This window comes from Bacillus rossius, chromosome 1, assembly GCF_032445375.1.
Source record: "Bacillus rossius redtenbacheri isolate Brsri chromosome 1, Brsri_v3, whole genome shotgun sequence".
In the NCBI taxonomy this organism is placed as follows: Eukaryota; Metazoa; Arthropoda; class Insecta; order Phasmatodea; family Bacillidae; genus Bacillus; species Bacillus rossius.
In genome coordinates this window covers 195170599-195193131 of record NC_086330.1, presented here as the reverse complement: position 1 = coordinate 195193131, position 22533 = coordinate 195170599, and the positions used below count along the sequence as shown (strand labels likewise).

Here is a 22533-nt window from a genome sequence, read left to right as displayed (position 1 = left end):
AACGCATGTTAAGAAATGGGTCGTCGCTAGCTACGGTAAAAAAAAGCAGGCATCGATTACACACTTCTTTAAGAAGTAAAATGCCTTGCAGTCTTCCCTTATACTTTGCACTCTACTGTACCAGGCTTTATACTTTTTATAAAATAATACAATATGCAAACATAAATCATTAAGTTTCTGTATGTTTACAAGTTAAAACTGCCCCCCCCCCCCCCCTTTACTCTAGCAATGAAGTGTGTTGCTATTGTATTGTTTTGTTAATATAAAGTTCGTAATTTCTGTAGGCCTAACGCTGCTGTGTTTATAAGTTGTAAATCGCAACATTCAACTTATCGCAAAATGAAAAATGCGAGACACATGGAAGTACTGTAACTGAATATCAAACACTGTTCTGTGCTAAAGCGGAGTTCACAATTCTTTTATCAAACTTCCATTAGTTATCTGTTCATTAATATTATTGTATTCCTGTGAACTTAGTATAATAAATGCTGAACGTGCTGGGGATATGTGCGTGTGTAATCAACCGCTAGGCTACAAACAGTGCAGTCCCTTTGTTTCGTTTCTGACTACGTCGCTACAAGACAAGCCGGCTATCATCCAAAAGCCCAAACTCAGTGCGTGCGTGCGTGCGTGCGACTTCACAGTCACAGCATCACTGCCTGGCTTCAAAGGCCTAGGTATGCTTGACTCGAATAAACCAAGCCTTTGGATATACATTTACTTATACGCATTTGCTACTATTTAGAGAATAGAGAAAATCTATTTTTTCCCGCCATTAATAGAGAACCGGGAATTTCTTGAATAGCACCAGCCAACTTTCTTGAGTGAGGAAAGCAAAAATTCTTGAGTAAAATTGCCAATACTCTTGAATAAATATACAAATTTCTTGGGTAACAAATGTTAATAAGATCAAAATAAATTGAAAAGACTGTTCAAAATTGCTACATAAAAGCTTACATAATAGGTATCCAATTTTAAATTAATTAAAAACACTATTTTAAAACCATGAGTTCATGCGTATTAAGGCATATTTTCACAACAATCAAATTAATAAAATAATGTAGCTTAGGCAGACACTGCCCATTCAAAATGAATACACACGTGGTTGTTAAGCTGTAAGAATTTCCATCCTTGCATTTCTACGTGTTTCCTCCTATCAGCTTGTTTGATGTTTGTATCAATAATGGTGATGGACAGACTGTACTGGCAGGAGAGGGTCAGGCAGGGGAGGATTGAAACCGGTTTTGAAGGGTAGTGGACAGAGGGGTGCCATGAAGTGGAAGCGGCAAAGCTCACGAGGGGACAGTGTTCTTGTAGGCTCTGCGTGTGACTGTGCACGCAGAGATATGGTGCCCAGTAAATATTACAGTGAACAATGTTGTCTATCATTTCACAGACCTGCATTATAGTAAGCTTGCAACATTTTGGTCCTCCGGGCCGGATCGGTATGACAAGTGAGTGTTTACCGGTTCCACGCACTATGAAAACACGACTAACCATACAGTAGCGTAATTTATACAAATGTAACGAACAGTCAATGTGTTTGTGTAAGAGACTTGGTGCGGTTTGGAAGCTTCCCATGTTATGTCATCGCAATCATTTCCGGTCGCGTCGGTCGCGTCCGCGCGTGTTCCCGGCGAGGCACGAGCCGTAAAAACGCAACTACGCGCGCATCTGAACTAGCGTTCACCTGCGACAAGTATTCCCAGCAATAGAGTGCAATTGCCAGCAGACAAAGTCTAATTTGGACTACTACAGTGGTTATTCAGGATCTACATTGAACAGAGACAGGTTAGTCAGACATCATGACAGGCCTCCCTTGTCCTTACTAATCCTTCTACCAATATCCATTGTATATTGTATGTCGATTTTAAACCATGGATGAGGATCAGTGCAAATGACTTAAGAAACAACGCGCTGTGTACAAGGGTTCATTGACTCGTATGCAAACCTTTGCATCCAATTACAGTGAATCTCAGAACATTGGTGAGATTCTAAGTAGATTACAGGCACTTCCCGACTTATGGTCACGGTTTGACGATGTACAATTAAAATTGGAATTGGATGATGAAGAAACTGACCATAGTTAACACAGAGATGAATTTGAAGCTATGTTTTATCATGTTAAGGCCCACTTAGAAAGATTAATGACACCCAGTTCAACAGATAAATTTAGCCATGGCAAACCAAATTATTTACATCTCCCTGCAGTCAATCTGCCTACATTTTCTGGTGATTTTGCAACATGGGTACAATTCAGGGACACATTCAAGGGTTTTATCGTTGGCAATAAATCTCTCCCAGAAGTACAGAAACTTCACTACTTGATTTCTTCATTGAAAGGTGAAGCACTTTAAATGGTGCAAAATTGGACTATTTCCGACGAAAACTTTCAAGTGGCATGGCAGTTACTAAACCAGCGTTATAACAATCCCAAGCTTATTGTGGCTAAAAAATTTAACCAAACTGTTAACACCACCAAAAGTAACCAAAGAGTCAGGACCACAATTATGACAGCTCGTTAGCCATGTCAGGCATAATCTAAATGCTATAACTAGTTTCAAGACTGACACACCACTTCATGAAACCCTGCTCATACATATACTGCTTGATTATACAGATATCAATACAAGAAGGGAGTGGGAACACGAAACTGCATCTTGTGAATTTCCTTCCCTTGAGAGACTGTTGGGATTTCTGGAAAAGCGATGCCAGGCACTGGAACTTATTCAGTCAAGTCAAAATGCAAGGTTCAATAATGCCTCCAGTGTCACTACAAATGATTCCAAAATAAAGTATGCTAGCACTTCTAGAAATACTAATATTTTTGTGGCAACTAACACTGATGATTGCCCATTCTGTAATCAGAATCATTCACTTTACAAATGTAGATCATTCGCAGGAGCCAGTGTAGAAGAGAGATATGAATATGCAAGGCAGCACAACTTATGCTTCAATTGTCTTAGATCATCTCATCATGAAGAAAAATGTTGGTCTGGCCATTGTGGAAAATGCACAAAAAGGCACCACACACTGCTACATCGAGAAAATCAAGAAACACGCCAGAATCTTAACAATAAAATATCATACCCAGGGAACAGCACTGCATCAACACAAGAATCTGGCATTGGCAGTGCAAATAGCCTAAGGGACTCAACAGCAAGTTATTGTAGCTTGAAAATCAGAAGTACCACTCATGTTTTACTGTCAACAGCCATAGTTAAGGTATGCGACAGTTCAGGAAAGCTGCACCTGTGCCGTGCCCTACTTGACTCAGCATTACAAAGCAACTTCATAACAGACTCATTAGCCAAGTTACTTAATCTACGGCGGTCATACGACAGAATGCGCATACAAGGAATTGGTAATGTCCTGGCTCAAGCAACTCATAGTGTAAACATTGAGCTGCATTCTAACACTAGCAACTTTAGGACAAATCTCAACTGTGCAATACTGCAAAAAATAACTGACAATGTTCCAGCAGTATCCATAGACACCCAAGGCTGGAACATTCCTCATGATGTTGTGCTAGCCGATGATAAGTTTGATCAGCCAGGAAGAATTGATCTTCTGATTGGAGCTGAGCTTTTCTGTCATTTGTTAAAAGGGGATAAAAGAACCAGGACAGGTTATTATCCAGTACTTCAAAACACAGAGCTAGGTTACATTCTATCTGGACGTATTAAATCACATAACACAAAGGTTCCATCTTCACATTCTAAGTCTTTCCTTTCCAGACGTGACTTAACACTTGACAGGAGACTTCAAAAATTTTGGAAAATAAAAGAAGTTAATCAAGCACTAGGCTCAAAGGAATAAATTCAGTGTGAGGAGCACTTCATAAACCACACCACTAGGGACTCTAATGGCAGGTACACAGTCAGATTACCACGTTGTCAAGATGAACTTAAATTGGGTGACTCACATGATCATGCACTTAGAAGGGTGCAGCAATTGGAACATCGCTTACACAAGCAACCAGAACTTCGTACTGAATACAGTAAATTTATGGAGAAGTATGAGATGTTAGGGCACATGTCAGAAATAAAGGATACGAGTAGAAATGACAATATGGCATATTATCTTCCCCATCATGCAGTGGTAAAGGCATCAAGTTCAACAACAAAAACACGAGTAGTTTTCGATGCATCTGCAAAAACCACAACAGGTGTATTCCTCAATGATACACTACTGGTTGGTGCAACCATACAGCAGGACTTGTATTCAATAATCGTGAGATTCAGAACACATGCAATAGCCTTTACAGCAGATATTGCAAAAATGTATAGACAGATCAACATTCATCCTAATGACACCAGACTTCAGCGAATCTTATGGAGAAAATCTCCAGATGATCCAGTCAAGACCTATAAGCTTCAAACTGTAACTTATGGCACAGCTTCTGCGCCATTTTTGGCTTCAAGGTGCCTGCAGCAGCTTGCTGCAGATGAATGTCACCAGTATCCTAAAGCAGCAGAAATATTAAAGAGGGATTTTTATGTAGATGATGTACTCTGTGGGGCTAACACAGTAGAAGAGGCACTTAGCATACAAGATCAACTGATCAAACTTCTTAACTCTGGTGGCTTTTCCTTAAGAAAATTTTGTTCTTATCACCCAGCTGTTCTAGAAGCAATTTCACCAGAGTATAGAGAAAATCAATCACTGCACTCATTTGAAACTTCAGATGAAGTAAGAACTCTTGGTCTATTGTGGCAGCCAGTGACTGACACATTTCATGTAGCAACGAATACTATAGGACCAGCTATGAGGACACATGATCAGTTAAGTGGTACAACAAAGCGCATGTTATCTTCAGCAGTTTCATCCATATTTGATCCTTTGGGACTGATTAGTCCAGTGGTCATTTGTTTCAAGATATTTCTACAAAAACTTTGGTCCCTCCAGTTAGGTTGGGATGAAATCATTCCACCAGAATTTACATAGCAGTGGCAAAGGCTCTATATGAGACTAGCAGCTGTCAGAGACATCGAAGTTGATAGACACGTACTTGTCAGTGGTCTAAACTGTGTGGCCCCCAGGCCACATTTATGTTATTTATTTATTTTAGTTATTATTGATTTTAAGAATTATTTCCATTTTAAATGATTTCTTTTTGTTAAATCTTATTTAATGTTATTTTGGTTAATTATTTAATTATTGTGATTTTTTCCTTTTATAGTTTTATTCTGATTTGGTGTCATTCTAGTTTTGTTTTTCAATATATATATCAATTGTGTTTTCATGGCCGGCTACTGGGAGCGCGGGTTCGTTTCGCCAATGACGTCATGAGCGCTCGAGTGCCGGTGAGCCCGGACTGAACTGTGGGCCGCGGTCTGTTGGTTTTTTTGGAGTCGCCGTGACCGGACGTGTGTCGCGAGGCAAGGAACACGGCTTTTCGACTCTGCACCGGCCAGTCCTCGCCGGGGCCTGCTGAGATGGGGCCTTGCCTTACCCAGAGGCGTCTTCAGCGGCAAGATATACGCAATCTACGCTAAGGTAAAGAGGCAACACATAGCTTTGGCAGTAGCGGGTTGTGGATCAAGATTTATTATTAAAAAGAAGCATAGTTTTGCGAGGCGAACTTTTATATGAACTGCGTATAATGGTGCAAGCTTATGGATTAGACCTTCCCGTTATATATAAAGGGTCAATGCTACTTGGCTGGACTATGATAAAGGTGGAGTGTAGATATTGCTGCTATGCCCTGAAGAGATTTATTATCTAAATTATGTTTACCTGCGAGATTTGCCCTCAGAACTAAAAACATTTTTAGTGCAGCCGCCTCATTGCGATTGAGTGATATTTTGCATGGCGCATTTGACTGAACTATATCTACGTATTTTCTGAAGGTCACGGTTATCAGCTGTTTGATTCTTGGAAGCAAGACCTGCAAATATTCATGATCGTGCACGTAAATAAATCCGGCTCCCAGTAGGACTCTTTTAGGAACTTTTATAATTATTTGTTTTTATTATATAGTATTTTTATAATATTTGTATTTTCTGATTATATAGGTATTTTGGATCTTTTGAAATGAGCCAAAGTCTTGCTGTATACGTTCGTAGTTTTTCTGCCTTTCATAGCTCGACCGCCCGGGTGCGACTTTTTGGAGCGAATTACCTTTTTTTGGTTTTCCCTGTTTTTGTATTGATAGTTACCCAGGGTGAGTCGGGGACGGGACCTTCCTTCCAATTTGACCGGAAGGCGGGTTTCAACTGTGATGTGCAAGTTCATGGGTTCTCAGATGCCAGCGAACAAGCATATGGGGCCTGTCTGTACCTAAGATCTGTTTCCAGTTGTGGTAACGTGGCAGTGAAGTTACTGGTTTCCAAATCTCGGGTTGCTCCAGTTAAACACACAACTCTTCCTCGATTGGAATTATGTGGAGCAGTACTACTTGCAGACCTATTAAGCAGGACATTGCCAGTTCTAGAACTCAGTGTTTCCAGTATCACACTTTGGTCGGATTCCACAATTGTCCTGTCCTGGTTAGACTCACCAGCTGCAAGATGGAAATCATTTGTTGCAAACAGAGTAGAACATATTCACGATTTAACCAATGGATGTCAATGGAGACATGTAAGATCGCAAGAAAACCCTGCTGACTTAATCTCTAGAGGAGTTGATCCAGAGACATTGCATCAATTACATCTGTATGTGGTGGTATGATCCATCATGGCTTCTGCAGCAACCAGATGCTTGGCCCTGTACAGCCAGCAAGGATCAAGACAAAAATACTACAGAACAACGAATGCCAGTGATCTCTGCAATGGCAACAAAACCAACCATGAACTGTTTTCAAGACACTCTGAAAGACTGAAAAGAGTAATTGCATACGTCCAAAGATTTGCATACAATGCAAGACATACATTGAACAAAAAGACAGGCTACTTGACAGCTGAAGAGTTACAGAAATCTTTGCAAACCTGCATCAAGATTGCATAACATGAGGAGTTTCTAAAGGAAATCAATAACTTAAAGGAAATTAATGTAGTCAACTCTAAAAGTGAGTTAAAGAACTTGAATATCTTCATTGACACAAAGGGGTGATTACGTGTGGGTGGACGTTTACTTCATTCGGAGCTGCCTTTTGGTAACAAGCACCAACTTATCCTATCACCCAAACACCACATTACAAGACTCATAATTACAGCTGAACACAAACGTCTGCTACATGCAGGGCCTTAACTTTTGATAGCATCATTGCGCCAGGAGTTCTAGATACCAAAAATATGTCAAAAGGTGCGCTCTGTCATCCACAAGTGTGTGACATGTCCAAACTGAAGGGAGTTGTTACCCAACAACTGATGGGCCAATTACCAGCAGCAAGGGTTCGGCCTGCTCGTGCATTTCTGAACACTGGTATTGACTATGCAGGACCCCTGGCAATAAAATCTGGTAGTGTCAGGAGCAAATCTGTAGTCAAGTGCTACATAGCTGTTTTTGTCTGCTTGGCAACAAAAGCGATCCATTTATAACTGGTCAGTTCTCTTACGTCAGAGGCTTTTATTGCGGCACTCCGGCGGCACTCCGGCGGTTTATAGCTCGCCGAGACAAGGTGTTAAATCTTTATAGTGACAATGCTACCAACTTTGTTGGTGCTAACAAGGAACTACAACAACTTTGGAAACTTTTCTTTAATGATGAATCCAGCCAAATGGGTTTGCATCATCAGAGGGTATCACATGGCACTTTATTCCCCCAAGTTCCCCTCATTTTGGTGGGCTATGGGAGGCTGGAGTGCGATCATTGAAGTATCATTTGAGAAGGGTGGCAGGAAAATCCCTTCTTACCTTTGAAGAGCTGACCACATTACTCGCTCAAATAGAGGCATGTCTCAATTCCAGGCCACTGACAGTGTTGTGCAACGACCCTAATGACCCTAGTAACCTTAGTCCTGGACATTTCCTAATTGGTTGTCCACTCATGTCCTTTCCTGAGCCTGATGTGTCTGACTTGCCAATGAAGCAGCTATCCAGGTGGCAACATGTTCAAAGGTTATCTCAACAGTTGTGGACCCATTGGTCTAAAGACTATCTGAACTCGCTACAACAAAGAAGTAAATGGCAGTCTAAGAATGCCAACATTCGGTCAGGAATGGTGGTCCTTGTCAAGGAAAACAACATGCCTCCTCTTGGATGGCGACTAGCAGTTGTCCAGGAGACATTTCCTGGAACTGATGGTGTAGTCAGGGTGGTGAATGTAAAAACTTCCAGTGGCATCTTGAAGCGACCTGTTCAGAAACTTGTGATTTTACCTACAGACTAGTTTTTGTGAGTTTGTTCTCAACAAATTGTGTGTGTACTTAGCATTTTAAATTTGAAACCAATGGTTTCAAGGGGGCGGAGAATGTTTGATGTTTGTATCAATAATGGTGATGGACAGACTGTACTGGCAGGAGAGGGTCAGGCAGGGGAGGATTGAAACCGGTTTTGAAGGGTAGCGGACAGAGGGGTGCCATGAAGCGGAAGCGGCAAAGCTCACGAGGGGACAGTGTTCTTGTAGGCTCTGCGTGTGACTGTGCACGCAGAGATATGGTGCCCAGTAAATATTACAGTGAACAATGTTGTCTATCATTTCACAGACCAGCATTATACAGTCAAACCTCATTAATACGAATCCGCATAGTACGAAATTCCCGTTTATGCGAAGTACTTTCACAGTCCCAGAAAATAAAGTAGGCTTTCCTATGTTATTCAGTACTTTTAATACGAAATACGGTTAATATGAATTACGAAGTTGTTTTGATCCCTCAAGTAGCTGTTAACGTGTATAAGTAAACGGTTAATACGAATTTCACCGCCGAAGTCTAAAGTAAATCACGTCTTCATAACCGTCATGTAAACAAACGTTTCTCCAAAGATATATGTATGTATCCTATAGCGCAAAATGGTCAAAAAATAAGATGAAAGGTTCAACTCTAGTGGCGATGATAGTAACTAAACTAGAAAAGATGCCACGTTGTAAACGGAAAACGAAAAAGGAAAGTACTATACACCTTATTAATATTAGTCGTCGGAAGTGTACATACGTAGAAGTTTATACAATCTATGGGGGGAAAAAAATTCTGATATTTTCCATTGTTCACGCACGTGTGTCTTAACCTCAATTTCGGGTATGAGTTGTTTTGTAATATGACTGCGAAACGTAAACGCAACGACCTTAATAATTGCAGGTTAAAGTTAAAATTATCGAAGAAGTAGACAATGGAGAGAGAATGAAAACTGAAATTGAAGTTTGTATTATGATTTATTCTGTTAAGTGTTGCATTGTTTGTTTTCTTCAGTGTTTACAAATTGTTATGAATGTAGTGAAGCCAGCTTATACTACCAACAGTGTATATAATTTTCTTTATGGTTGTAAATAGAGGCATTTAAAGTTCAATCAATTTTTTTTGACATGATATCCCAATAGTTTGGTTGATACCAACCCTCGTTATTACAAAGTGCTAAAATTATGGTCCCTTCAGGTTTGTTATAATGAGGTTTGACTGTAGTAAGCTTGCAACACAGCTGTATAAGTTAATATCCGTTGCTATGCGCCACGCGCCGGAAATGTGAGAAGGAAGGAAGGGTGAGTATAGTTCATTTGCGGTAAAATAAATATTTTTAAGACCCTGCTAAATTTCTCCAAACCAGAAATTTAAAAGATACAGTGATTTACCAGCATAAATATGTACTGCTGTGTGGCTAATAAATAAAGTGTATCATAGTAACTTTTACAGTATTTACTGACTGTAAATGGCTGTCGCGTTAGCCTTAAAAATATTTATTTTACTGGGAATGGACTATACAGCCTGGCTTTTGTCACAAGCGGTGTCGAAACGAGGGGGAGGGGAGATGGGTGTTGTGTTGAGGTCGCATGAAGGAAGGAAATGTTGGAATTTGGAAAAGAGGGGGAAGGAGGCAGGGAGAGAGAGAGAGAGAGACAGACAGGAGGGCCTGTTTCTCTGGAGGAATGAGCCTTGAAGAATGCCTGCAGGGGAGGGAGAGGTAAGCCATATGACGTCATGCCGTCGCCGCTGCCACCAGCCTGGACGAGCTTCGTGCGCACCACTACATCGCAGAAGCAACCGCCGCCACATTTTTAAATAGAACATCCAATTTTTATTCTGTGATGGATCCAAAACATTCGCGGGTACTACCGAATTTTTACAAATTTGCGAGTACTTCTTGATTAAAAAATCATTCTAAATTATTTTTACAATGGATTTAACATTTTTAACATTTTAAATGGTTTTAACAATTTTCAGGAATTTCCCGGGTCCCTAGCCATTAAACATAACAATGTGCATTTTTTTCTAAATACTCTTAATTAATTTGTTGGAACATTTCATTAACGAATAATAACATTGTTCATAATTACGTTAGGCCAAAAATATCAGAGCCGTCTTTATACTTGTTGCTAATTGAGCACGTTAATAATACACAAATATTTATAAACTTGTATGGAATTATTTTAATCGTCACACGTTTACAAACACGTCACGTTATTTATTTTACTATCTGACAAATAGTAGGCCCTACCGTATCTTATTTCGAATCACTAGGACAGTTTTCTTGTAACGTTTGTTTCTTTCAGTTGTTGAGATATCTGTCCGGGAAGTAGGTGGTGATGGTTTGAGTTTAATCCCAAATTTATTTTCTAATAAGGTTTACAGGTTTCATTAATTGAAAAAGTATAGTTTTCCAGCAACTATTTGAGGCGTACGTGCGTCGCTGCAGCGGCCAAGTGATCAATCGCAGAACAATGCTACAGCGGCAGACTAATCAATAGCCGGACAATGCTGCGTCGGCCGCGGGCCGAGTCGAGTAATCGATTATGGGCTGAGATGCTATTCTTACATGGCGTGGTAGGGTTTTCTGGTTATTTTGACACAATCAGTGATCGCATCTGTACTTGTAGGGTATCGTTTTAAAGAGAATTCACTCATCTGCTCACAGAAAATAAGATTTTGTTAATATAACATGTTATTTTCAAATTATACAGGTATAAAAACAATTTTTATGCTATTTTCGGTTAATTTTTTTGTTTTGGGGGCCAAAATCTGTCCAATTCGGTTATAGCGAGGACACGGTTATAGCAAGGATCAAACCCGGAACCGTGACATCTAGCTATAACGGGACTCTAGTGTACATTGTAATGAGATTTAAGATGTATATCACTAAAGATGTGTTAGTAATAATTTTGTATGGTATTCTTTGGTTTGAAAATGAATTTTTTTTTATAGTCTAAATGGCTATACAATAGATAAATAATAATAAATAAGTAAAAAAAAAAATACTGTAATTTAGAAGGAATGCCTCACAACTGAAATACTCTATCACAAATTCAACAATTTTTTTTGACTTTAACAATTTTCTATAAATAAATATTATAACTTTAGCTTAGTTATGGGAAAACTTTAATTTAAATGAATGCATACCTGCCAACTTTTTAGTTTGGTCATCAAGAAAACTTTTAAATTGGGAAAATGTATCGTAAATCAAATGCGGCAATTTTTTACATGCTCTATGTGCAATTATTTTCTATTTTTCTATTCCATTTGGATTCTGCTAATTTGCTAATGACATAAAGGGCATAATGATGGCCTAGAATGAAAATCTAATACAGTCAATATTGTAAATGTACTGGGAAACTAAACCTATCCAGAATGTGCCAATTTACACAGCATGTATATGAAAAGCAAAATGATCAAGTACAAAACAAAAGCAATAGTATTCACTAAACAAGATTACATAAAGACATATCTTGCTATATCACATGTTTGTTACATATTTCAGTCATCTCCTGATTATCATCCTTGATGCAATTTTAAAACTTTAAATGTGCAGCAGTTGCCTTCTTTGCTTTACCTAACAAATCTGAGGTAAACCTTTGTTCATAACAAACACAATTTCTAGATTTCAACACAGAAATAGACTGCAAAGTTTCAGATGACATGGAGGACCTAAATTGGGTTCTGTTTTTTTTTTACCATACTGAAAATGCGCTCACATTCTGAATTACTGTGGGGGATTGACAGAATTGATAGCATTATCTTTGACAGTCTGTTATACTTCAGGAAGCCATCTACTCCACGAACTCTTGATAATTCAGCCCACTTGACATCAACAGTGCCTTCTTTTTCTAGAAGAGATGAAATGTCATCAACTTGAAGTGCCACAAATTGTTGCTGGACTTCATCCATGGCTGAATCTATTGTTTCATTGTCCTTCAAAGGAAGGATAAATGGAAACTTTTCCACAAAAAACTTAACAGAAGAGAACTTTGCAATTTCAAACTCATTTAGTCGAGCCACTTCTGCATGTTTCAGAACTTCACTCTTGAGGGGAAACTTATTTACTATATAGTCGCATGCAGTAACAAAATATTTCCGCACTGATGCAAAAAACAATACTTTTTCTTTTTTTTCTAGTTGAGACACTAAAGCTGAAGTTTCACTCCCAACAACTACTTCATCATCTTCTCTTTGATTTTCAATCAAATGGTACTTAAGCAGAAGAATATTACCACTTTTCACAACTGTTCGCTTTACAAATCTTGATAATAGATCTCTCAGTAATGTGGTGAGAATTTCTTGAAGAATTTGTATTTGTGGTGAAGCAGACTGAAGTAAAACATTTACTTTGTCAAACATAGGTATCGTGTTTAGAAGGAACGTACAAAATGTAAAATTCAGTTTAGAGGAAAGAAACAGAAATAATTTTTCCTCACGGCTCAAAGACAGATTCTGATTTTTCAAAACTGGAGCACTGCTATATCTATCATCCAATGCAATTCGTTTACTGCTACTTGCCTCAGTGTCTGCAACCACGTCGGATACTCTCTTCCCATGTTTTTCACTTCCCTTTGATGGAACAGGATCATCTGCAGGTTTCTGAATTTTAGGGATCTTGTATGACGACAGAGAAATGGCATTACTTGATTTCTTTGCTGCAGACACCTCTTGTTTAAAAAAACTAAGTAATGGTTCCCACTGATCCATCAATCTTTTCAAACTTCTGCCAAGTGATAGCCATCTCGTACAGCAATGCTTCAAAATTTTTTTTGTTTCTTTATTGTGCAACTGTTGAAATTTCTGCAGGCTCTCTTTTCGTTTCGCACTTTTCTCTAAAAAGTAAAATATGTCTATCAGGATGTCCTCTACTTTTAGTGGCAAACTTGCTACAGCCTTCTCTGCTGCCAAGTTTATTAGGTGACATGAACACCCAATAACTATTATTTCTTCATGATTTTCCTTCAGCAAAGCTGCAACACCATTCTTAGAACCGACCATATTCGGTGCATTGTCAGAACAAAACGAGACACAATTTTTTAGAGGTATATTTTTCATTTTCAGCTGTGAAAGCAACATATTGCCTATGTTCTTGCCAGTCGAATCACCGATTAACTTAGGCACTGAGAGAACCTTACTAACTATTCTACTCTAATCATTATCAAAAAACGTAACTACAATCGGGTACAGCTTTTCATCTGTATCATTACTTCCATCTGTGGCAATGGAAAATGCACTAACCTGCAAACATTTCACAACTTCAGATGTTACATCACACGCCATTTCATTTAAGATACACGTTGCTTTAGTACGACCGCAAGCAAATTTCTTTGCTATTTCAGAGTCCGGGAACATCTTTCTAAATAATGCACCAGCGTGGTCTGCTGCGTTTAATGCAATATTATGTTCATTCAAAAACGAAACAAAGAGACATTCTGCTTTCGTCACTTCCAACCCCGTGTGTGCAGTATTGGTGAAAAAGCTATCAATCTTCTTATTTTCTTCCTCAGAAAGCACGTTTTTCCTATGCTTAGGACACTTAACGTGTGTAGTTATGTCGGACCTACCTCCATGAGCAATACTAAAATCACATCGGCACACTGTGCAAAACACAAAAGTTTCTCCTTTTTGCGATTTCAGAATACACGGGAATTCGTTGTTATACGCAGCACGGTAAGTCTGAACCTATTTCTTGTTGGCTGGCTTACTCATGGTTCCCACCACGCAAATACACACGAAAAAAACGGTTGCGCAGCACTAAATTGGAACTACGAACAATAGTCAGCCATTTTAAACATAATATAAGGAACAAGGAAAAGACCAAGGAGGTAAGGCTGACGTCACAATTATTGTGGTCCGTTCCTCCGTTTAAGGAAGCACTTTTTCGTTGCGGTAAGTGGAAAACAACCGCAGGCCGTTCAGTCCAAACCATATACAAAATACAAATAACTATCTCTTGTTTTGTTTTCATTCCGCCTTCCGTCGGTGCGTCGGTAACATGGCCGGTACAGTAAAAGTTGGCAGGTATACATGGCCGTTACAGTGAACGGTAATAAACCACCACGCATAAATAAATCCGTAAGATATTAAAGACGTCCGTAAAACCGTAAAATAGTATTAAAATCCGTAAAACTTACGGACAATCCGTAAAAGTTGGCAGGTATGTGAATGCCTTAAGTTAATAGTAACTAGCTGTTACAAATACATAAAACTGTAATATAAATGGCATTAAATTTTATTTACTTTTTGGGGATGACTACAACTGCAAAAGTACAGTTTTCAGACACTATGTTATAGCCATTGTAAATATCTTAGAGAGTAATCTTGTGCTATAACAAAAGTCACTATCTAATATTAACTAAAAAAATTATGGCATGAAAGCTAATAAAATTATAATGGAAGCTTAACCACACAATGTGGCAAGAAGCTGACAGGTACCTTGGTGTCGCACTCCTGGGCCTCCTGCAGTAAGGCGAACAGCAAGGAGAATGCTGTCTCAAGGAATGGCAGGAACTGGTCTGTGTTGAACTCAAAGTCATCGATGGCAAGCTTGAGGGTACTGGAGGCAGTTAGACGCACCGCCATGTCCTCCCCGCGCCCCAGTAGGGGAAGCATTGCAGCGTATAGTGCAGGACGCAATTCCTGTGACAGCTTCACTCCTGTCCACTGGCCTGTTACAAACACAGTAAGCCTTTTAGTACAGCCCCTCCCTGCATACAATTCCTGACACAGCTTCACTCTAGTCTACTTGACTGTTGCAAGCACAGTGTGCTCTTCAGTACAACTTCTCACAGGGTACAGCTCCCGAGTAAGCTTCACTCCTGTCCACTGGCCCATCTAAAGCACAGTGTGCCATTCACTACAACCCCTCACATCTTCAAAACCTGTTCAGTGTACTGTTGCAAACACAGTGTGCTTTCAGTATAACCTCACACTGCGTACACCTCCTGAGATATTTTAACTCATGTACATTGGCCTCTTGCAATCACAATATGCCTTTAAGTACAACACCGCACTGCATACAGCTCCTGAATAAACTTCACTCCAGTCCACGGGCCTGTCACAAGCACAGTGCGCCTTTCAGTACAACCTTTCACTGTGTACAGCTCCTGAGACATATTTACTCCTATCCACTTGTCTGTAGTAAGCACCGTGCACATTTTAGTACAACCCCACACTGTGTACAGCTCCTGAGACAGCATCATTCCCATCCTTTTGTCTGTTGCAAGCACATTGCACCTTTCAGTAGAACCCCTCACTGCTCCTGAAACAGCAACACTCCCATCCACTAGTCTTACGCAAGAAATGTTAGCATTTTAGTACAATTCCTCACTGTGTACAGCTCCTCAGTCAGCTTCATTCTTGTTCACTTGTCTGTCGCAAGCACAGTGCACCTTTCAGTACAACCTCTCACTGCATACAGCTCCTGAGACAGCATCACGACCTTCCACTTGCACACTTTGTGCACCTGACAGCACAACCCCTCCCTGCATACAGATGCTAAGACAACTTTGTTCCTGTCCACTTGTCTCAGACAGCATCACTCCCTTCCACTTGCACACTCTGTGCACCTGACAGCACAACCCCTCCCTGCATACAGCTTCTAAGACAACTTTGTTCCTGTCCACTTGTCTGTCGCAAGCACATTACTCTTTTCAGTATTCAGTACAACCACTTAATTGCGTGCAGTTCCTAAGAAACTTCACTCCCGCCTATTGTCTGTTGTAAGCACCATGCACATTTCAGTACAACCTATTATAGTACAACCCCATTCTGTGTACAGCTCCTGGAACATATTTACTCCTATCCACGTGTCTGTTATGAGCACTGTGCAAATTTTAGTACAAATTTTAGTCAGCTTCATTCCAATCTACTAACCTGTCACAAACAGTGACCTTTTCAGTACAAACTCTCACTTCATACAACTACTGAGACAGCTTCCCTTCCATCCTCTTGTCTGTTGCAAGCCTCGTGCATGCATAAGTACAACCACTCACTGCATACAGCTTTTGAAACAACTTCACCCCTGTCCATTAGGCCTGTTGCAAGCAAAGTATGCCTTTCAGTACAACCCTACACTGAATGCAGCTCCTAACACACCTTTTCTCATGACTTTTTACCAGTCACAAGCGCAGCACCTTTCAGTATAAACCCTAATGCATACAGTTTCTGAAAGAGCTTCACTCCCAATCATCTGTTGCAAGCAAGCATAGTCTCTGCCTTTCAGTACTACCCCTCACTGTGTACAGACCCTGAGACAGCTTCAATCCCATCCAATGGCCTGTCACAAGCACAGTGCACTTTTAGTACAACTCATAACCGAGTACAGTGCCTGAGACAGCTTTAGTCCTGTCTTAAGCACAGTGCACCATTTAGTACAAAGCACTCACTGTGTGCAGCTACTGAGACAGCTTCATTCCAGTAAACTAGCATGGTGCAAGCATAGTGTGCTTTTCAAAAAAATCCCAACCCCTTTATGTGTTTAGCTCCTGAGACAGCTTTACTACGGTTCACTGGACTGTCTTAAGCACAGTGCACCATTTAGTACAAACCACACACAGGGTTAAACTCTTGAGAAAGCTTCACTCCCCTTCACTAGCTGTCGCAGGTACAGTGTGCCTTTCAGTACAATCCCTCACTATGTAATGCTCCTGAGACAGCTCATTCAAGTCCACTGGCCTGTCACATGAACAGTGCAACCTTAAGGTGGGACATCCGTACGGATTTTATATGGAGAAATCTTACGACTTTCGTGACTTATAGCTCAAAGTTGGAATATCCTATTAAAACAGGATTTTTTCCTATCAAAGACAATGATGGGGAAAATAAAGCTATTGTCGAATTTTTAATGTTACACAATTAGAGAAATAATAAAAAAATATCAAACTTGTTAAATTTTCAAGTAGGGAAAATTCGATTTTCGATACCATAGCTTAATTGGAATTCAAATAACTTTTTAAAATATATACGTGATTGCATGTGTTTAAGTAACCATTTAGATACAAACAGGTACGTAAAATTTAACTTTTAGTTGCAGGTTTTATCGGAAGAGAGCGCATTCTAAAGATGCTTCCCCCACCACCGGCAAGCTCATTCTCCTCCTGCGCTCTGTGGGGGTAATAAATTGGCCGGTATGTTATTCGCGTTCCTGGAACCGCTCAAAGGGAAACTATACCTTCACCTTGTCATACCTTTACTAGATTCGTGATTCACAAAGCGCCCGTTTCATTTTGATCATACAGAGTTTTCGTCAGCTATCCTATTCTGTGCTTTGTTTTTCACTACTGAGTGTGCGGGTAATGAGAATAGAAGGAAAACAAAATGTCTGAATCTCTAAAAGGGAATACCACAGTTTATAGTCGTTGGATATTGAAACTGTCAACAAAACGGAAAAAACGTAGGCCAAATAAAAATTTACTGGATTCTTGCAAGAGACGAAGGTTAGCTATAATACGGTTACGTAAAATAAACGTGCAAGTATCAAGTTTTATAAGCGGCAAAAATGTAATCGCTATTCCAATTTTTCAGGTTGTCAGATGAAACAAACACAGCTCATGGTAGACCCAAATGTACTGCTGTGAAAACAAACGAACTCGTGGAAATCCGAACTACTTACGTTAATTTGTCTAAATACTCTCCAGCGTCGGAGACGAATGAACTCAATGAAGAACAAGACAACTGCGCAAATAACAAGGCAATTTTTAGTTAGATTTTGTGTGATGTAAAACTAATTAACTTTTTTATGCGTAGCCAGTAAAACCAAAATGCTGATGTAAGTTTTAGACTACTCTGGGCCTCCCCACTCGTTACGCCACTGCCACCACCTTAAAGTCAATCTGTGAGAGCATTCGTCTTCCACGAAGGCAATCGGGTTTAGATTCTCGGCGCGGAAGGTTCACTACTAGAATAATTTTTCCTATTTACGATTATCGGTTATTTTCCATTTTCCCCGCTCTTGCATAATGTGGCTACTCCGCACACACATAATTTTGTCCACATCGGTTGTGTGCAGCTGCCGAAATATTTAAATGATCAACATATAATGTAATTATACCATACTAACTTTTGCAAGAAATAACAACCTATTAAATAAATAGCAACACTGAGAGAAACGTTTAAATGTAAATACTAACTATATTTTTTTCCGCTAAACAAGACTGTCTTACAATAAACATATTTTAAAAAATACTGCTGTTCAGTTTCTTTTGTAATCCGCTGTGTATAAGTACCTTAGCCCAACTGGAAATCTTGTACAAAAGTCGTGGTAATCAAGTTAAGTGTTGTATAGTCAAATTAGCCGTTTGAAGCAAATGAACGTAGGGTTAATTAGAACAATATAATTTTAAAATTTAAATGACAACAAAATCGGATTTGTGAGCAATAATTTATTGTTTGTTAGCCATGTCATAATTTATGATGGTATAAAGTAAGTACAGGATGAGAATATATTTTTTAATTCTAACAATGGTAAAATTGTGAAACAAAGTGTGAGCATTTTTGGATTTTATATTGGTATAGTCGACATACACAACAAAAAATTACAAAATGTTAACGACTGAAGTGTAGCTGCATAAACAATCTACAAAGGGGGAAAAAAAATTTACACTATGACTCGGTAAAAGACGAAATATGCTCCACAATAGAAATGCATATCTGTTATTTGTAATCTAAAATGGACAGCTTGGCAGGTTACCAATTTTGCAACATGACTTTTATATTTATTATGATATGCTCTTTTATATTGTCGAATTATTAATAAAACACTATTTAAACATTAGTGCTTTTTACTAGAAAAAATATTAATTCAATTAATTATCTCTCTCGGTGAATTTCCGTTACAATGGTTTGCACTGCATGTACAATTCTTTTGTTGCAATTGAAATTGAACTATTACTATATCACCAGCTTAGGTTTCGTACTAGTTAACATAATGCATGTAAAATAATTGAGTGCTCTATTGATTGTAAATAAATGCAGAATAAAAAAATAATAAATATTATTTAGATACGTATACAGTTTGTGGTGTATTTGAATGGAGAGAGCCTTTAATTTCTAATACTGTACCTTACGTATTACTTTCCATATTGTAATTTGTAACATTTTTAAAATTTCAAAATTTTAAATGGTAATGTTTTATTATATGAAAAAAATTGCAACGTTACAAAATAAGGCCCTTCTTCGTTCAAATACACCATAAATAGCACACATTTGGTTATATTTAAATATTCCTGGCTATAGTACAGTAGTCTCTCTAAAACAAACCCATATTTAATACATCTGATAATGATTGAAGGTTTTAATGGTACATAATATGTAAGACTAGGTTTTTAGGATTAGGTCCAGTTGTATTCTTGTACCTATTTATAAATAATTTGTTGTAGTCTAAGTTTGAAAATGGGTTTTGGAATATTGACTTCAACAGAGCTTATAATACATTTAATGGTGTTTGTAACATTACATACTCTTGTCTGCTGCTATTGTTACAGTGTTCGAGACTCGCAAATTAATAGTAATATAATTAAAACTGTTCTGCATGGTAGAAAAACACAAACATTCCATCAATGTATATTGTAACAAATCACATCTTCATTCCCTATGCCATGTTTTAGCTAAGAAGTTTTGCAATGAAGGTAATATGCATTAAATGGCAGGAAAACTGACACATCCAATATACAATTCAACTTAAACTTCAGATTGCTTAAATTTTTTCTGTAGTCACATAACATGTAAAGCTAATAAATTGTTATTGTGTGCTGTTCACAGAAAAGAATCGTGTTCTTATGAGAAGAAATATGATTACATTATATCAAACGAATTTTCAGAAAACTACAGACAGACAAGAAAGTGACCCTAGTAACGTTGAGTCCAATTTCATGCTTCAGGGAAGGAGAATTGTTGATATCAACTCATTTCTTAAGCAAATTCAAGCGACTGATGACCATGAACATTTCCATTTTTCATTCAAAGACATGGTTCCTGTCCGTGAAGTGAGAAAAGGGTTGAATTTGAAGATCACTTTCAAGTGCATGATGTGCAGCTTGGAATCTTTCGTGTGGTTGGACCCTATTGGTAAACTTAATTATATGGACGTTAATGTAGCAGCAGTGTCTGGTACTTTGAGCACAGGGGGAGGACATGCGCAACTACAAGAAATTACGTCCACTCTTGACATCCCGGCTATGTCTGTTAATACATTTAAAAGGTACCACGATAGACTCAGTAAGAACTGGGAAAAATAACTGCAAGCACTGAAATGGAAAAGGCAGCGCGTCTTGAACCTGAAGAGGCAATAAAGAGAGACCATGTAGCAGCTGACGGAACTCCATTACTTACTGTTACAGCCGATGGCAGCTGGGCTAAACGGACGAACAAACATCAGTACAACTCATTGTCTGGTGTGGTAAGTTTATTAAAATAAGTTATACTAACTTTTCATTACCTCAACTTTTTTTTACGAACTCCTTCCTTGGCTTCAGTACTATTACAGATTGCTTTCAACTTCCATGGAGAATTGCACAATATCCTAATTTTTTGCACGAGTATTTATTGTAACAAATTTCAGATTTTCACAATAATTGTGAAATAAGTTTTAGTACTACACACTTCAATGCCTTCATGTGTTATGGCACAGTAAAATTTAAGAATAACAACTGTTTGGGTTGCATTGTGAACCACTTTGCCAGTAATTAGACTACGGTTTTATTTATTCAGTGGGAAAGTATAAAACATTAAAAATACAATTGTAAGGGTTATTTAAGTTTTTCATAACAATTCCAAGTATGGCTAAGTTGTTTTTATACACGTGTCCACACTTAGAAGTATTATTTTTGCTACGTTTGCTTGTAAATAAAACCTTGAGCCTACTCCAGCTAATTCTTCTCATTTGTGTTACTGTTGAAGGCAGCTTTTTATTGCCATATTCTATTCCTATCATTACTTTTTGATCGTTAACAAAACTTGGGCACCTAGTAATAAATGAAAAAATTAACAATTAAAAAGAAACATTTTATGAAAAGTGAAAAATGCAAGATATGTTTTCGTATTATTTTTTTTTCGTGATGAACACGCATGCCGACTTTGTCCCCCTATTTAAGAAATATCCTGTATATATATGCTTATATGTATGTGCTTATATATATATTTATGCTTATATGTGTCTCTTGGTGCAGTTAACATCTTACTACACATCAGTTATTTCATTACTTCCTGTGCACCTCTCGTTGATTTACATGACATTAGCATTGCAGTATTATATCGCTGACTGTATATAAATTGTTCAAATTAGGAATTGAAAGTTTACAATGTGCCATTATTTTATTTTTTATTTAACTGTTTTCTGTACAAATATTATTGAAATGTTAATTTGCAACGTACAACTTTTTCTTTATATTTTTTTGTTGTTTGTTCTTGTTATATTTATCGACAACTATAACTTTTTTTGTAGGCTGCTAATGTTGGATACTACACGAAGAAGGTGCTCTTCATTGGGGTGAAAAACAAGTACTGAACGATTTGCGATCGCGCAGAGAAGAAAGGTGCAACTGCTGCCGATCATGCTTGTAGTAAGAACTGGGGTGTTCACCAAACATCAACAAGCATGGAATCGGCTATCATTCTTGAAGGTTTTCTTGCAAGTGAGGAAATGTATTCGGTGAGATACGCTAAAATTGTTGCAGATGGAGACAGCAATGTATATAAAAATATTCTAGATGCAAGACTTTACAAATCATTGACTGTAGACAAAATTGAGTGCTCGAACCACCTTTTAAGGAATTATTGTAATAAATTCAGAGACATTGCAGCAACAAGTGATGGAGGCCGTTATCCTATTAGTCTTAGGAAGAAAATTGGAAATTCTATTTTGCGGCTTCGAATGGCAGTGAAGAAGGCTGCAGAATACAGGAATAAGACTATGACAGATGATATTGAGCTAAGCATTTCTGAGCTAAGAAAGGATATTCTGAATTGGCCAAATCATGTATTTGGGAGCCATAGTAACTGTGCAGAACGAGGGTATTTCTGTGATGCTGCAAAAACAGAAGAAAGGTCCATTATCAAATATTTGATATGCACTGGACTGTTTGAAAAAGTTATGTTGGCAGCAAAACACCTTGCCAGGAAAACTCGTAGTTTGCTATACTGCATGGACAACAATGCTGCTGAACAGTACAATTCTTTCATTTCCAAATACACTGGAAGGAAAAGAATCAACTTTTGTAGAGGAAATAGTAGTGCTGGGCGAAGTTCAAAAA

General features: G+C 38.4%; 1 protein-coding gene across 9 annotated transcripts in view; it reads right to left on the bottom strand.

Annotated features, from left to right (window-relative positions):
• The window catches only part of LOC134527198 (importin-11-like), a 423976-nt gene that overhangs the window by 140880 nt on the left and 260563 nt on the right, over window positions 1–22533 (bottom strand). For all 9 annotated transcript variants that reach the window (XM_063359649.1, XM_063359652.1, XM_063359648.1 and 6 more), the window contains one exon: window positions 14720–14952. In XM_063359649.1, coding sequence (XP_063215719.1) covers window positions 14720–14952 — 233 coding nt within the window. The remainder of the gene's footprint in view (window positions 1–14719; window positions 14953–22533) is intronic.